We start from the raw sequence: 17,848 nt of genomic DNA on the forward strand, positions 1-17,848 counted from the left end.
AGCAGAGGGAACACGCCCCTATCCACATCGACGGGGCCACAGTGGAGAAGGTGGAAAGCTTCAAGTTTCTCTGCGTACACATCACTGACAATCTGAAATGGTCCACCCACACAACAGCTCCTCTTCAACCACAGGAGGCTGAAGAAATTCTACTTGGCCCCTAAGACTCACAAACTTTTACAGATTGAGAGCATCCTGTCGGGCTATATCACCACCTGGTACGGCAACTGCACCGCCCGCAACTGCAGGGCTCTCCAGAGGGTGGTGCGGTCTGCCCAACGCATCACCAGTGGCACACTGCCTGCCCTCCAGGACACCTACAGCACCCGATGTCACAGGAATGCCAAAAAGATCATCAAGGACATCAACCACCCAAGCCACGGCCTGTTCACCCCGCTATCATCCAGAAGGCGAGATCAGTACAGGTGCATCAAAGCTGGGACTGAGAGACTGAAAAACACCTTTATCTCAACGCCATCAGTCTGTTAAATAGCCATCACTAGCCGGCTACCACCCGATTACTCAACCCTGCACCTTAGAGGCTGCTGCCCTATATACATAGACATGGAATCACTGGCCACTTTAATAATGGGAACACTAGTCACTTTAATAATGTTTAGATACTGCTTTACTCATCTCATATGTATATACAGTATTCTATTCTACTGTATTTTAGTCAATGCCACGCCAACATTGCTCGTCCTAATATTTATATATTTCTTAATTCCATTATTTTACTTTTAGATTTGTGTGTATTGTTGTGAATTGTTAGATACTACTGCACTGTTGGAGCTAGAAACACAAGCATTTCGCTACACCCGAAATAACATCTGCTAAATATGTGTATTTGACCAATAAAATTAGATTGGATTTGATTTGATTTGACCTGAGCTCAATTTCGAGTCTCATAGCAAAGGGTCTGAATACTTATGTAAATAAGGTATTTCTGGGTTTTTTTAAAAATACATTTACAAACATTTGTAAAAACCTGTTTTCACTTTGTCATTATAGGGTATTATGTGTAGATTGATGAGAAACATAATAATGTAATCCATTTTAGAAGAAGGCTGTAACAACAACATGTGGAAAAAGGGAAGGGGTCTGAATACTTTTCGAATGCACTGTATATATGGTCACTCTATCGACTGATTCCCCATTGAACTTCATAGGGAATAGTGCAGTTTTAGTCCTTCTAAAATTCAATTTCCATCTCTTTTGTGTTCTTATGTTTATTTCAAGAGAGTTATCTGTGCACCACTGAATGGATTTTGCAGTTTCTCTGTCAAAACGTTCAAGAGATGCTTGGTCTGGGTGGAGAAAACCCACGACAGCAGTGTCATCTTCATATTTAAAGAATTTGTGGCTTGGCAATCGTTAGTGTACAGCGTGTACAGGATCGGTGAAAGTATGCTCCCATATCCCCCATTCTAGATGTGAAGATAGTGGAGTTAAACTTCACTTGATGGGTACAGTTCACAAGGAAACTATTGATCCACTTGATCAGTAGAGAGTTGGCACCCAAATTCACCAGCTTGACAATGAGTAGGTGGGGTTGGATGTTACTTAACTCACTGGTTGGTTACAGTTTTCCTCAATCAGGCTCTGACAGAGTTTGCAGTGAGTCTGCTCGCCAGTTGTTTTTGTGTTTCTTTGAGATCAGACCAGAGGCTAGCCAGAGAGCAACCTTTATGACTGTTGTCTAGTGTGAAGCACGTTTATTGTTCAAACCATTTGATCTCACGTCTGCCCATTTAGGTCAATTAACAGAATTGGATCAGAATCTTGGAATCTTTACCTCAGGACACGGAAGGCATTTCGGTTCCTGTGATGGTTGTGATGATTGTGGGCACTGAGCCCGGAATCTTGGCATTGCCAAGGTAATTAACACTCCTTCTGGCAAAACCAATTATGTCATCTGATCTAGAGAGTGACTCAGCAATGACATGAGTGACACACAATTAGTTAAAAAAGAGTCGCACATCAAACACATAATATCTTAGAGTAATACAGTTCAAATCAATAGATATCTTTAACTGATATTTTATTAGAAATAAATCATGCTTCCCATTACCTCTACTCTCGCTCTACTCTTTATACCTCCTCCTATCCTCTTTTATCACATCCCCAATGTCCTAATATCTCTTCTTTGTCCAACCGCTCCTCTCCTCTCCTCTCCTCTCTTTTTCCCACCATCCCCTTTCTCATATTCCAATAATATCTCTTCCTTAGCCAACCATCACCCCTCTCTCCCCCTCTCCTTCCCTCTCTTCCTCATCTTCCCCTCTTCATCACCTGTCAGCCCTCTCTTTCTCAAGGTGACTCTGAGCATCTGTGGTAGTTTACGACACGTGAGCACATTTATTCAGACCACCATTCTCCTCGTGTGTGTGTGTGTGTACGGTCTGAGAGATTTATCCTTTTTCAAGGTCATATGGTTTTGTGAGACATTCACCTGTTTATGTGAGTGTCCATGATAATGTGAATAATTACTACGTCTTCCCCTCCTCCCTCTCCCATCCTCCCCCTCCCCCTCCTTCCCCACCTCGCTCCCGACTCCCCCGTCTTCTCATCTGGACACAGGCACCCCATTTTCTGGTAAATATGTCTCATCCCCCTCTCTCTCTCATCCCCCTCTCTCTCTCCTCCTCTTCTCTCTCTCCTCCTCTCCTCTGTCTGTCTCTCACACACTGTGTGTGCGTCCTCCACAGATGTTTTTATATGCACCAATGGAACCATTCATCAACTGGCAACACAGCTCTGCCTCTATATCAATCCCGCATGTGAGAACACACACACGCACACATGCCCCCCCACACACACACACATGCCCCCCCCCACATATTTAGCAGATGTTATTTCGGGTGTAGCGAAATGCTTGTGTTTCTAAACATGGGACAGAGCAATAAAGATTCACACAGAGAGAGAGAGAAAGAGAGAGACATGGTCACCTTCGTCCAAAAGACTTTTAATTGTTCTTAGTGATTAATTACAATGTGGAAGAAGGTAATACAGATACTAGAATAGCTTTCAATTACCTCCTTTAACTAGCTATCATTATACAGAGAGAGGAGGGAGGGAGGGAGGGAGGGAGGGAGGGAGGGAGGGAGGGAGGGAGGGAGGGAGGAGGGAGGGAGGAGGGAGGGAGGGAGGGAGGGAGGGAGGGAGGGAGGGAGAAATAGAGAAGGAGAGAAGGAGAGAAGGAGAGAAGGAGAGAGGGAAAAGGAAGGGACTGAGAAAAAGAGAGAGAGAAAGATAATATCAATAGTAAATGCCTCACCAAATCTGTCAGTCAGTCCTGCCATTATAAAAGTCTTAAAATATGTGCCTGAAGAGATATTGGTTATAAAACTCCATTCTATCTATACTGATACATGAATATAATACTAAATCAACCAATACCACATTATCTATATATTATCTGTATATTATCTATATATTATTTATATATTATCTATATCTTATCTATATATTATCTGTATATTATCTGTAAATTATCTGTATATTATCTGTATATTATCTATATATTATCTATATTATCTGTAAATTAACTATATATTATCTATATTTGAATATAGAATATACATCTGTTGAGAAGCCCTATTAGAATGTGTGTTTATGTAAATGTATCATTCATCCAATGTGAGTAGGTACAGATCTGGGATCAGCCTACCTTCCTAAAAAACTAACCTTAACCATAAGGCGGTGGAACACAAAACTGACCGTAGATCAGCGTCCAGGATTACCATCTGCGCTAGGATCACTTCTACAGCTGTAGACACACACACTTAGCTGTCCGTATTCCTCATCAATATACAGAGTGGGTTCATATGGACTGATCTTCTCTTATGCTTCTACAACAGAAACCTTTTTATTGCATCTTTATTGCAATTCTTCTCCAGATACTTTAATTGTACTCATATGTATAGACATGCAGTAGCTTGGTTGCCATGGCCTCGTACATAGCAGTCAACAGATACAGGGAGCTAAGATATGTGTTATCTCTAAGTGTGTATGGTTGTGGGATTATTCTTTTTTGCTTAGATGGAGAGCTGAAGACATGTTCCACACACACACACACACACACACACACACACACACACACACACACACACACACACACACACACACACACACACACACACACACACACACACACACACACACAGCTCTCTTGGCTATGTGACATCTCTGAGACGCATCCGTCCCGCACAGCAACACTATGGACTCTGTACATCGTGGCTACATTATGCAATGCACAGAACACAGGAATATAATGTTTCAAAGCAGCAAGTAAAAATCAACGTTCCATCCAAATCAACATTCCATACCCTCCCACCCCATCCTCTCCAAAACACCTATTTTACCACCTTACTATCTTCTCTATTTGTTTGCATTACGTACTCTTTGTGTAGCATGCTGTTTGGGAAAGGGGATGTCACTGTGCTAGGCTGAGTTAGCTGCAGTACGGTCAGCTCCACTACACATCCTTTCAGTTGCATGCTTTTTTCCAAAATGTCCGCTTAACATTCAGTCAAACACTCTACTTTATCTCTTCAATAAGGAAGAAGTAAGTTCAACTGTTCTACCTATCAAGTCCATTCTAACCCTCAGCTTCCCTCCTTTACTGTACATATCCTTCTTGTACCTGTTTTTTTTTTTTTAACTAGGCAAGTCAGTTAAGAACAAATTCTTATTTACAATGATGGCCTACACCGGTCAAACCCGGACGACGCTGGGCCAATTGTGCGCCTCCCTATGGGACTCCCAATCACAGCCGGTTGTGATACAGCCTGGAATCGAACCAGGGGGTCTGTAGTGACGCCTCAAGCACTGAGATGCAGTGCCTTAGACCGCTGCGCCACTCGGGAGCCCCGGAGTTTCTGTGTATGAGACGTATAATAATATAATATAATATAATAATAATAATATGCCATTTAGCAGACGCATTTATCCAAAGCGACTTACAGTCATGTGCACATACATTTTTACATATGGGTGGTCCGGGGATCGAACCCACTACCCTGGCATTACAAGCACCATGCTCTACCAATTGAGCTACAGAGGACCACAATCCTCCGTAACCCACCCTCCTCCGAAACGGTCACTGTGGATCACAAATCTTCAATGTGGAAGTCCAACCGTATATTCTACAGTATACATTCCAGTCTGTAAAGTCTGTAGTTTTTGTCTGTCTCTCTCAGACCTCTGATTCCAGACTAGAGACTTTTCCCCAGGGCCGGGTCACACAGGGTCTGTCCTCAGACCTCAACCTTACTGAGCCCTCTCCTCTCTGGGGCTCTAAGCCCGGATCCTGGGCCCCTCGGTAGGCTCCATAGGCTCCATACAGACTGTCCTGGTACAACAACCCCCTCTGGTCTCGACAGCCCCCTCCACAGGCCAGGAGCTGGCACACTGGGCTGGGGCTACGGTAGGCACCGGGGCTGGGGTGGTTGCTGGATGCCTGGGAATGGGCCTGGAGGTTGAGGGGGCCGTGGTAGAGAGGCAGCCCAGGGTAGGAGGTTAGATAGTGGTTGTACTGTCTGCTGAGCAGGCTGGTGGCTTTCCGGACCACCCCCAGGCCTACCCCACCTCCCCCTCCCTGGCCCCCCAGTACGGCCTCCCTGTAGGTGGGCAGGTGGGTGGAGTGTGAGTGCCGCAGCTTCTTACGTGAGTTTCCTTTCCTCTGGTCCTGCCTTATATGAAGATAGGCATGCTGGCGGGGTGAGGCGGCAGGATAAAATAGGTTGTTCCGGAGCGGGGGGGGGTTGTAGAGTTTAGTGGGAGTTTCTTGGTCGGCCATGACGCAGGGGAATAGGTCTGGTAAAGCAGAATGTGATTGGCTATCGAGGGATGTAGGCGGAGTATCGTCTGGCTGGCGAATCCGCTCGCTGCCCCAGGTGGCTCGAAGGAAAGATGGCCGTCGTTGGAAACGCCGTCTGCCTGCTAGAACCAGCTCCTCCAGAGGAAGAGGCCAGGAGCCACCGCAGCCCTCTTCCCCAGGACAGAGCACCGCTCCTGGGTACAGGGAGTCAGGTGTATGGGGCGAGACATGGTTCTCCTGGAGGTGGTTGGCCCGGAGTTCAGCCAGGCACACCGTCTTCCCCTCCCTGCGCTTCCTCCTCTGTCCTCCTCCTCCTCCTGACTCCCCTGAGAGGAGGCTCTTGCTCCTCCTCTTCCTCCTGGAGGGCTCTGTGTGGGGGGGATGGGAGACAGCAGAGGGGGGGTGAGAGGAGAGGTAGATGTCTGGGAGCTGGAGTTCACTATAGGGGATGAAGGGAGAGCGGGGGTGGGAAAGGTGTTGGGGGTCCACATAGAGCCTACCTGTGGAGGGGTGAGGGTAGGAAGAGAGGGGGTCCCCCCCAGCCAGGTCAAGGTGAGGGCAAATGAGACTAGAAACAGGAAGTGGTCTGTCGTAGAGAGAGGAAGTACGAGCCGGGAGCGTGTATCGTAGAGGTGTTGGTCTCGCCAGTCCCCTCTGCTGGTTCACAGATGTCACTACACCCAGCGTGCAGTATTGTGGGCTGAGGGGGCGCTCGGGGGGCGGGTGTGTATTCTCTGTGACATAAGCGAACCCTCCCGGGACTGTTTCGGTGGTGAGCTGCTGCGGAATGTGGACTGGCAGGCTGCCGCCATGGCGACCCCAGTGTTCTATGGTCTTGGTGGCGTGGTCCAGTGAGGTCTCGACTTGGGCGGAGTTGACCAGGTCCTTAGCAGTGCGTAGCATCTTGAGCATGTTAGCCTGGGCATAGTTAGCTGTCAGGTCTGGGTTAGCCAGGTTAGGGAGGTCTGGTTCCTCCACCCCGTTGAAGCAACTATAGATACCCTGGGAGATGGAAGAGAGGGATGGAGGGGACAGAGGAAAAGTAGAGGAACGGAGAGATGGAGAGGGAGAGAGAAAAGAGAGGGAGAGAGGAAGAGAGCAAAGAGAGAGACAGTGAGAGCGAGAGAGAGATAAAGAGAGAAAGGAGAGGGAGGGAGAGAGAATAAATGGTCTAGTTACTTAACATTCAGTAGAAGCCCTGTAGAGAGATCTAGCTCAAAAGTTACACCTCACAAAGAAAGTAATTTGATTCAACAGACTTTGCCATTTTGCACACACAGACACACAGACACACACACACACACACACACACACACTGAACACACACACACATTTGCTGAGCAAATAGTCTCAAACTGCATGGGCAAACAGAGAACTGAGTCCCCTGACTGCACCGTTCACAGTCGACTGAAAAACTGACAAAGCCAAATTTAATTTGGCCCTCAGGGGCCACCGTAGGGATTAATTATCAGATAGTAATTTAGCTGCTAATCTGATAAACCCTGATACAGGCACAATGCTGCAATTACACAATGTTAGCAGAGCGTGCACACACACACATACACACACACTTTTCGTGAGATTGCCTAGTCACTGTTATCCCTACCTACATGTACATATTACCTCAACTACCTCATACCCCTGCACATTGACTCGGTACCGGTACTCCTTGTATATAGCCTCGTTATTGTTATTTATTGTGTTACCTGTAAAGTATACACCTGTTGTACTCGGCGCATGTGAAATACAATATGATTTGATGAATTGAGTTGAGTCCATAGACTTTAGGCTGGTAATGTTTTTCATATTCCTTCACCCCTCCTGCCTCTCCAACAGCTACGCTATCATTACATAGATTGGTTGTTGATTAACACTGGAATTAAAATCATGGTTTGTGCTCATTAAAACTATTGTTGTGCAGATTATAATGTAGTCATAGGAATTATAGTCGGGGTAAACAGCAATAAGAGCTCATATCAGGTGTTATTCATTCACCACACATCATTAACTCTTATACAGCTTTTGTTCTATCTCTCTCTACTCTTTCTCTGTCTCTCTCTCTCTCTCTCTCTCTCTCTCTCTCTCTCTCTCTCTCTCTCTCTCTCTCTCTCTCTCTCTCTCTCTCTATATCTCTCTTCTCTCTCTCTCTCTTCTCTCTCTCTCTCTCTCTCTGTCTTTCTTTCTATCTCTCTCTCTCTCTCTCTCTCTCTCTCTCTCTCTCTCTCTCTCTCTCTCTCTCTCTCTCTCTCTCTCTCTCTCTCTCTATATCTCTCTCTCTTCTCTCTCCGTCTCCATCTCCGTCTCTGTCTTTCTCTCTCTCTTCTCTCTCTCTGTCTCTGTCTTTTTCTCTCTCTCTCTCTCTCTCTCTCGCTCTCTCTCTCTCTCTCTCTCTCTCTCTCTCTCTCTCTCTCTCTCCCTCTCTCTCTCTCTCTCTGTGTCTCTGTCTTTTTCTCTCTCTCTCTCTCTCTCTCTCTCTCTCTCTCTCTCTCTCTCTCTCTCTCTCTCTCTCTCTCTCTCTCTCTCTCTCTCTCTCTCTCTACTCTCTCTCTCTCTCTCTCTGTCTCTGTCTTTCTCTCTCTCTCTCTCTCTCTCTCTCTCTCTCTCTCTCTCTCTCTCTCTCTCTCTCTCTCTCTCTCTCTCTCTCTCTCTCTCTCTCTCTCTCTCTCTCTCTACTATCTCTCTCTACTCTCTCTCTCTCTACTATCTCTCTCTACTCTTTCTCTGTCTCTCTCTCTCTCTCTCTCTCTCTCTCTCTCTCTCTCTCTCTCTCTCTCTCTCTCTCTCTCTCTCTCTCTCTCTCTCTCTCTCTCTCTCTCTCTCTCTCTCTCTCTCTCTCTCTCTCTCTCTCTCTCTCTCACCCTGCTGATAGCGAGCAGGAAGTCCATCCTAGGAGACTTGTCTAGTTCCTTGCGTAGTTTCCAGTAGAGTAGATGTTCCCAGGCGAACACCAGCAGACTGAGCCCCATGGCCACCAGCAACATGTAGAAGACCCCAGCCATGTTGTCTATGTCCAGCTTGCTACTCATCACCTCGTTCTTCTCATTCTGACAGATGCCTGACAGCCAGACTGTCTCCAAGCGCTGGGTGTCACCTGGGAGAGAGGAGAGGAGAGGGACACGGTCAGAATCACCTTGAGGAGTGACTCACCAGTGAATTACCACAGTCAGATTCAGGTGCATGGGGTTTCTTTCAAATTAAGCTACTGAGGAATAAGTGATTTATGATTTACAAATTGGGGTTACCGGGGAATTGGAGGGACGCCATGTGCGACTGACGTGTTTTCCGTTTGCTCCCGTGGTATTTTTAAAATTTATGTGAATTTTGCAGCAAAACCGTATTTATTTTCATATATTATTTTGGTGATCCCTTCCGTAAAAACCAAGACTACTTTACTTCCAAATATCAGCATGTCGACGAAACATAAGGCCAAAAACATGACTTTGAGAAAACCCGGCCTACAAGACACACTCTCATCACCGCCCTCCCCTGAGCCTGACGACCCGGGGACTGATACTCTACCCGGAGGGGCGGCTAGCCTGGCGGCGCTGAAGTGAACATTCTCGAGGCCATCAAACTACTACGCTCTGAGATAGTTGAAATGAAAACGGAGGTGGTTGCTACGATTGAGGCCCGAATAAAGGAGGTTTCTGATACTTTAAAAGCAGATCTAACCATCCTGCGGAACGAGACGGTGCCGGCAATCGCATCACTCAAAACAACAATGGAGTCGCACACTACAACGATTGCAGCACTGGAGACCTTCGCTACAAATGTCTCCGACTTAACTACATCCCTGGAGGCTGACGTGAAACGCCTAGCTGCGGACTTGAAAAAGGTGAAGGAGAGCTGTGTAAGTTTGGAGGGATTCTCTCGCCGCAATAACCTGAGACTGGTATCAGTCCCAGAGTCAGCGGAAATGCCTCGCGCCCACGGATTTCGTTTCTGGGCTGCTGAAGGATGTTCTAGCCTTGGATGAAAAGCCCCTGATTGATCGTGCCCACCGGTCGCTGCGCCCAAAGCCCCGGGATGGGGAGAGGCCCCGTGACATAATTCTTCGAGTGCACTTTTTCCATGAGAAGATGGAGATTCTCCGACGAGCCCGCAATACCACTCTGAGCTTTCAAGGACAGAGCTTCTCCATCTACCAGGACTACTCCCCCACTGTTTCCAGGCAGCGCGCAGCTTTCGGACAGGCCAAACGACTACTTCGGGACCATCCAGGTGTGAAGTATGGACTGCGATTCCCGGCCCGTTTATGGCTATCTCATGATGGTAAAGACTACACATTTGAATCTCCGGATGAGGCTCTCTCTCACATTCAACGTCACATCAAGAAGTCTTGAACTTGCTCATAGTTCAGCATTGCTAGCGAACTGTGGATAGTAAGTAACCCACCTGTGGTACAACTATGTTTAGCTACAACATGCTAATTTTGTATAGTTGGGGGGTTGGCGTACCCATTCAGGCTTATTTGATGTGATCTAATGTTTTGATCATCTAGTGTGCTTGCCTTACAAGCATTCAGTCATTTTAATCTCATTGTATTGCGGTTTTACTATACTCCTGTGTTTTCTAGGCTGTCTTGCTCACCTATTCAGTTTGTTTACATAGTGTCTCAGTGACTCAAAATATTCTTGGTTATTTGCTTACTGCATCCGTTTGCATTGACCCAGTAAACAGTAAATGCTTCCCGAGGCGACACGTTTTTTTGGGGGTCTTCACTTAAATTTTAAGGCTCAGAGCGTCATTTATGCCCAGCAAGCGTTAAACGTTGCGCACACGTAGTTTTTTTGGTCTTGGTTGTAAGTTGTCTCAGCATTCAACTAGACAACTATTATAATAATAATAATTATTATCTTTTTTGATTGTCTTACTACGATTTCCTTACTTCAAATTAGGTTTTCGGCTGAGAGCCGTTACACATTCTATTTATTTTCTTTATTTTCTCTCTCAAATGCCTGTTATAAGACTGGGAATATAATTATAATTATATACATCTACAAGTGGTGCTTTTGTAATTTCGTCTGCACAAGGGATTCACCTTAATTTCTTTTATTTAAAAATGATTATCTCTTTTTGCTGTTTGATCCACTAACAAAACACGACTTTAAAGAGCGGGACTGTGGGTTTAGGTTTAAGACCGCACTCTCACAGACATACTGTGCGAAGAGAACATGCTCTATTTAGGCTTGTACCTCGTTTGGGGAGGTACTGTCTGGGATGGGGGAGGGGGTGGGGGGAGGGGTTGAATTGTTCAGTTCTAATGTTGTCATTCTGTCTTTTTTGTTTTTTTTTCGGTACTTTTTCTCAACATCTACCACCGTACATTATTACTCTGAGACAAGTTATTCTGGGGTTTCTGGGCGCTCATTGCTTTTCCATTCTATGCTCTAATGACGGGGTTGTATAACGGGAATGCCCAGAGGGGCCGAAACAATGCGATCAAATACATTTCGTGGAACACCAAAGGGGTTAATAACCCAGTGAAACGTAAGAGGGTGTTGACACACTTAAAGGGTTTGAATGCAAATGTTGCATTTCTACAAGAGACTCACTTGAGGACTGGTGAGCACTTTAGGATGCGTAGGGACTGGGTTGGTCAAGTGTTCCACTCTAACTTTCATAGTAAATCAAGAGGGGCTGCCATTTTGGTTGATAAAGTCACTCCCTTTGTAGCTTCTGAGGTTATCGCTGATCCTAAGGGACGATACGTCATAGTAACCGGTAAACTGTTTTCTACCCCTCTTGTTTTGGCTAGTGTTTATGCTCCCAATTGGGATGACACAAGTTTCATTTCTTCCTTTTTGTCTGCTATACCCAATTTAGATTCTCATTTATTGATTTTAGGGGGGATTTCAACTGCAAAATGTCCCCAGTTCTTGACAAGTCCTCACGAACAACTACAGGCCCATCTAAATGTGCCCTACTTATTCAAGCCTTTCTTCAGAAATATGCCATGTTTGAGGCCTGGCGTTTCCTACATCCTACAGATAGACAGTATTCCTTTTATTCTCATGTTCATCAAACATACTCCCGGATTGATTACTTCTTTTTGGACAAAAAACTTTTGCCTAACCTTCGGCAGTGTACTTACAAGAGTATTGTTATTTCGGACCATTCACCATTAGTGCTTGAACTAGAGTTTCCCCAGCGACCTCCTATGTGTTATCAATGGCGTCTTAACCCCATTTTACTCTCAGATAAGGAGTTTGTCAATTTCATTTCTTCTGAAATCACCTTATTCCTAGAAACTAATTCAACACCAGGTATGTCCTGCTCTACCATATGGGAGTCTCTCAAAGCATACCTACGTGGCCAAATTATTTCTTATACAGCCAACCAAAACAGAGTTCGCTCTCAGCGACTTCGGGACCTGAGCGAATCCATAGCCACATTGGATGAGAAGTATGCCACGGTTCCTTCCTCTGATCTGCATAAAGAGCGCCAACTACTCCAATCTGAATTTGATGAGCTTTCTACCAGGCAAGCTGAACAGCTACTCTTGCGAGCTCGGTACAGAGTGTATGAACAAGGCGACAAGGCCAGTAAACTCCTTGCACATCAGATCCGTAAATCTGAGGCCTCACGTTTAATCCCACAAATAAGGACCCCGTCTGGTGCCACCACAGTTATACATAAAGAGATCAATGATCAATTCAAACAATTTTATTCTGCGCTATACACCTCTGAATCCCCTCAAGACCCTTTGCTGATTGATTCCTTCTTTAATGGCCTGAATATGCCTTCAATTGATACAGACACCCATGACTATCTAGAAGAAGAATTTACACCTGAGGAGATTGCAACAGCAGTGTCCGCAATGAAAAGAGGTAAATCACCGGGTCCGGATGGTTTTCCAACCCGAATTTTACAGGACGTTTTCTGGTCTGCTTTGCCCGTTCTTGTCTCGACTATTTGCAGAGTGCCTTAATACCTCAAAGCTACCGCCTAGTCTTTATCAAGCTTCAATTTCATTACTATTAAAGAAAAACAAAGACCCTCTGGAATGTGGATCCTTTCGCCCAATCTCGCTTTTAAACTGTGATTACAAAATCCTAGCCAAGCTTTTAGCCATCCGTATGGAAGGCTCGCTGCATCAAGTAATACACTCTGACCAGACTGGCTTTGTGAGAAATAGGCATTTATTTTTCAATATTAGGCGCCTTATGAATATACTGTACTCCCCTGCGTCGGAGGACCAGGAGGTGGTGGTCTCACTTGATGCAGAAAAAGCGTTTGACCGCGTTGAGTGGGATTACCTAACAGCCACCCTTTATAGATTTGGCTTTGGCCCCAAATTCATTGCGTGGATAAAGATTCTTTATTTTTTCCCCCATGGCTTCGGTACGGACTAACAACTTGTCCTCTGACTATTTTCCCTTGCACCGCGGATCCAGACAGGGCTGTCCACTCTCCCCCCTTGTTGTTTGCTTTGGCAATCGAACCTCTCGCCATTGCATTACGCTCTAATGATGCCATTCAAGGAATAATCCAGACGGGCTCAGAGCAGAAAGTCTCGCTATATGCGGATGACCTCCTTTTGTTTATCTCTAACCCTGATACCTCATTGCCACGCGCCTTATCTGTTCTTAAAAGGTTTGGATCAATCTCAGGGTACAAGCTGAATCTAGGCAAGAGTGAGCTTTTTCCTGTAAACAAGGCTGCTTTAAAGTGCTCTTTTACAAGCTCTCAGTTTAGGATTGTCCGGGATCAATTCACCTACTTGGGAGTTAAAGTGACAAGGAAATATTCAAATCTGTTTCAGGAAAACTTGGTTGCTCTAGCAGACAGTTTGAAACAATCTTTTGCTTTTTGGAATGCGCTACCTCTTTCTCTTATCGGAAGGATTAATGTCATTAAAATGAGTGTGTTGCCCAAATTTCTATATTTATTTCAATGTCTACCCATTTTTATTCCAAAATCTTTTTTTATTTCACTGGATCAAACATTCATGCATTTTATTTGGGATGGCAAGGTACCACGGATTGGTAGAAAACATTTACAGAAGCCTAAGTCATTGGGGGTTTAGCTCTACCAAATTTTCAGACATACTATTGGGCTGCAAATTTCAGAGCCCTTCTGTACTGGCTGCAGACTGATCCTACTGGCCCTAGACCAATCTGGGTCCAGATGGAGTCTGAATCGTGTAAACCTGCTGCACTTTCTTCTGTGTTGTGCTCGTCTCTCCCAGTGTCCCTAGGCAAAAGGTGTGTCAACCCAATTGTAAAGCAGTCTCTTAAAATTTGGAATCAGTTCCGCTTAGCCTTTGGCCTCCGAGGCTTTTCTCTATCAGGCCCAATCAATCAGAACATTTTATTTCCTCCATCTTTGAATGATGGGGCTTTTGACATCTGGCACTCACTAGGCCTCTCCTCACTAGCCCAATTATTCTTTGATGATACATTTGCCTCTTTTGCTCAGCTACAGGAAAGGTTCAACCTCCCCCAATCCCACTTTTTCCGCTATCTCCAGACTAGGAACTTTGTCAGAGCTAACACACCTGAATTTCCCCATAGGCCTGTGAATACAGCTATAGAGAGCATCCTGGAGCTGAACAAGCTTCCTAGGGGCGCAATTTCAGATGTATATACAATCATTCATGACTTACAGAACCCTTCTTTGGTGCCTTTAAAGACTCGATGGGAAAAGGATTTGGGGGAGGAACTTGGGGAAGACACCTGGGAATCTGTGCTGCGCAGGGTGCATTCGTCCTCTTTTAGCACTAGACACAGCCTCATTCAATTCAAGGTGGTTCACCGTATCCACTGGTCTGGGGCCAGACTTGGAAGAATATTCTCTGATTTTGATCCTACCTGTGTCAGATGTAAAATTGAACCGGCCACACTGTTGCATATGTTCTGGGGCTGTCATAAACTGTCAGGTTTCTGGGAATTAATATTTAAATGTTTCTCTGATATATATAACACTGTTATAGATCCCTCTCCCCTTACAGCCCTTTTTGGAGTACTGCCCATAAGCACCCCCTGTCAAGAATCCAGTCGGACACTGTTGCTTATACAACTCTTTTAGCTAGACGGCTAATACTACAGAACTGGAAGATGGCAGCTCCCCCATCTTATAAATATTGGGTGAGAGATGTGTTGTGCTCTCTGAAACTAGAAAAAATTAAATTCAATTCACGTGGGAACCCCAAACTGTTTAATGAGGCTTGGGCTCCATTCCGGTCTTACTTTAAACAGTCCATCCTCGGATAGCATTCCTATTAAAACCAAAATAAGTCTGTATTTGACCCCCTGTGACTTAGGGGTTGGATGAGCATTTCTCTGTGTTTTTTTTCTGGGGTGGGGGTGGGGGGCATTAAGGTTGATGTGCTTATTGATTGTGACCTGCGGATGCCTTGTTCATCTCGCCCGGGCAGAGACTAAGGTGTGAGCTTGTTTTTCCCAGTTATTTTTATTTTTTAATTCTGTTCACGCCTACATAAAATTATCAATATTCATTTTTTATTTTAAAGCATTGTAACTTTTTATTTTTGGTCCAGTGGATGATTGGTCTGTGGCCTTGACTGTCTGTGAGTGGTTGCATTTCTCCACCCCATCCCTTAACTGTTTACAGGAACAATGGTGAGGTGTTTGCTCTGTCCCTATACTATAGATTGCCCTTTAACCTTTTGTAGCCTTCTGCCTGGTGTGTTTAACTTGTCTAAAGTATGGTATCTTTAAAGTTATTATTATTATTATTATTATTTTTTATTATTTTTTTATTTTTTTTATTTTATATATGTATTATTTGTACTTTTGTCTAGTTGAGTATATTATTTATATTGCTTTGTCTTGTCTGTGTGTGTGTAAAACTTAATAAACAGAGTTCTCAAATTGGGGTTACCATTGTGTGTGTGTGTGTGTGTGTGTGTATGTGTGTGTGTGTGTGCATGCGTTTGCGTGTGTGTGTGTGCGTGTGTGTGTGCGTACGTGCATGACCCACCGTCTCCCAGGAACTGCAGTAAGGCCAGGTCAATGGGTCGTTTCCATCTGGAGTCTTTCTGCAGGGCGATACCATAGCCTGTTGTAGCGAACACCTTCCCAGAGCCAATAGTCACAAGCTTACAGCCCTCATCCTTCCCTGCCATGTAGTTCAACACTGCAGCATCATAGATAAAAGCATCCAGCTTCCTGGATGAGATGGAGAAGAATCAGAATGTGTCGTGATGTCATAAATCTCCAGATTATTTCAGGAAGTTTTAATAAACCAAATGGAACTCCTCCCAGTAAATAATAATAACAATAATAATATGCCATTTAGCAGATGCTTTTATCCAAAGTGACTTACAGTCATGCGTGCATACATTTTTAGGCCTGGATCATACTATGGGGTTCATAGATGGTAATGTATTCTGAGGGTATTGGACTGGGGGTTAGGGGTTAGGGGTTGAGAGCTGGAGAAGAGGTAAGGATTAAGGGCAGTGCGTTCTTACGCTGTCTTGAGGCTGTTGAGGGCATCCTCCACTCCTTTCTGGTTGTATTTGACCATGTGTGCATGCATGTCAGGGTAGTTACTCCTGATGTTCCTCTCTGTGCTGCCGTTAGGGACCGTCCCAAACCGGAATGGAGGGTAGTGCTCCTGAGGCTTCTGGAACTGTGAGGAGAGGAGAGGAGAGGAGAGGAGAGGAGAGGAGAGGAGAGGAGAGGAGAGGAGAGGAGAGGAGAGGAGAGGAGAGGAGAGGAGAGGAGAGGAGAGGAGGGGAGAGGAGAGGAGAGGAGAGGAGAGGAGAGGAGAGGAGAGGAGAGGAGAGGAGAGGAGGAGATTCAGCTCAATGAGATCTATTCATTTCAAACTGATTAAATTAAATATAGTTCCACTCAATTCACTTTCATTCGATTGAACGCCATTCTACCCTTTTCAATTTGATTACATTTGATATCATTCAAGGCCCATTCTATTTAAGTCAATTCAGTAGCCATAGATCAAGTTCAGTCTAGTAGTTCAACTCAGGGTCGTTTGGCCCAGTCAGTTCAGAGTTGAAAGGATTCAGAGTGCAGGGTGGATGAAACCTTTGAAAGAACCACACAGAACGCAGACACTCATAAAACTCAATTAAAGTGTAAATAACAACGCTCTAGTACTCTCTGTTAGACCTTCAGAGTGTAGATGGATGGACCTCTCTAAGGTAACATCCTATATAAGTGTGTGTGTGTGTGTGTGTGTATGTGCATGCACGCGTGCGTGCGAGTGCGTGCGTGTGTGTGAGTGCTTGTGTGTGTGTGTGTGTGTGCCTGCATGAACTTGAGTGTGTGTAGGAAGGAGTTTATTAATATATTGTTATTGGCCATATCAACCCATCAGCATTGTTTACGGTGGTACAGACAGGTCTATCTGCATAAGTAAAACCAGTGGTTAATTAATACAGCCATGCATCACTGAGGGCCAGGCTGCTTATAAGCAGCCTGGAAAAAACAGTTGTGTTCACTGTCTGACAAGAATATAACATTGTCTCTATACCTCCCCTGAGGCCCTGTCTCTCTCTCTCTCGCTCTCTCTCTCTCTCTCTCTCTCTCTCTCTCTCTCTCTCTCTCTCTCTCTCTCTCTCTCTCTCTCTCTCTCTCTCTCTCTCTCTCTCTCTCTCTCTCTCTCTCTCTCTCTCTCTCTCTCTCTCTCTCTCTCTCTCTCTCTCTCTCTCTCTCGTTCTCTGTCTCTCTCTCTGTATCTATCTCTCTGTCTGTTTATCTGTTTCTCTCTCTCTGTGTGTCTCTCTCTCTCTGTATCTCTCGCTCTCTCTCTTTATCTGTTTTTCTCTCTCTCTGTATACCTCTCTCTGTTTATCTGTCTCTCTGTCTCTCTCTCTATATCAATTCAATTCAATTCAAATCAAGGGCTTTATTGGCATGGGAAACATATGTTAACATTGCCAAAGCAAGTGAAGTAGATAGTAAACATATTAAACATTACAATAAACAGTAAACATTACACTCAGAAGTTCCAAAATAATAAAGACATTTCAAATGTCATATTATGCATATATACAGTGTTGTAACAATGTGCAAATAGTTAAAGTACAAATGGGAAAAT

At 44.9% G+C, this 17,848-nt stretch overlaps 1 protein-coding gene across 1 annotated transcript in view; it reads right to left on the reverse strand.

The window, feature by feature from the left end:
- Window positions 1-5,027: 5,027 nt before the first annotated feature.
- The window catches only part of LOC121584104 (glutamate receptor ionotropic, NMDA 2C-like), a 75,948-nt gene continuing 63,127 nt past the window's right edge, over window positions 5,028-17,848 (reverse strand). Inside the window, exons 14-17 of the mRNA XM_041899971.2 lie at window positions 16,257-16,417; window positions 15,767-15,954; window positions 8,680-8,912; window positions 5,028-6,823 (exon numbers count right to left, since the gene is read on the reverse strand). Of these exons, the coding sequence (XP_041755905.1) occupies window positions 5,198-6,823; window positions 8,680-8,912; window positions 15,767-15,954; window positions 16,257-16,417 (2,208 nt within the window). The 3' untranslated portion in view covers window positions 5,028-5,197. The remainder of the gene's footprint in view (window positions 6,824-8,679; window positions 8,913-15,766; window positions 15,955-16,256; window positions 16,418-17,848) is intronic.

This window comes from Coregonus clupeaformis, chromosome 1 (genome assembly GCF_020615455.1).
Source record: "Coregonus clupeaformis isolate EN_2021a chromosome 1, ASM2061545v1, whole genome shotgun sequence".
Classification (NCBI taxonomy): Eukaryota; Metazoa; Chordata; class Actinopteri; order Salmoniformes; family Salmonidae; genus Coregonus; species Coregonus clupeaformis.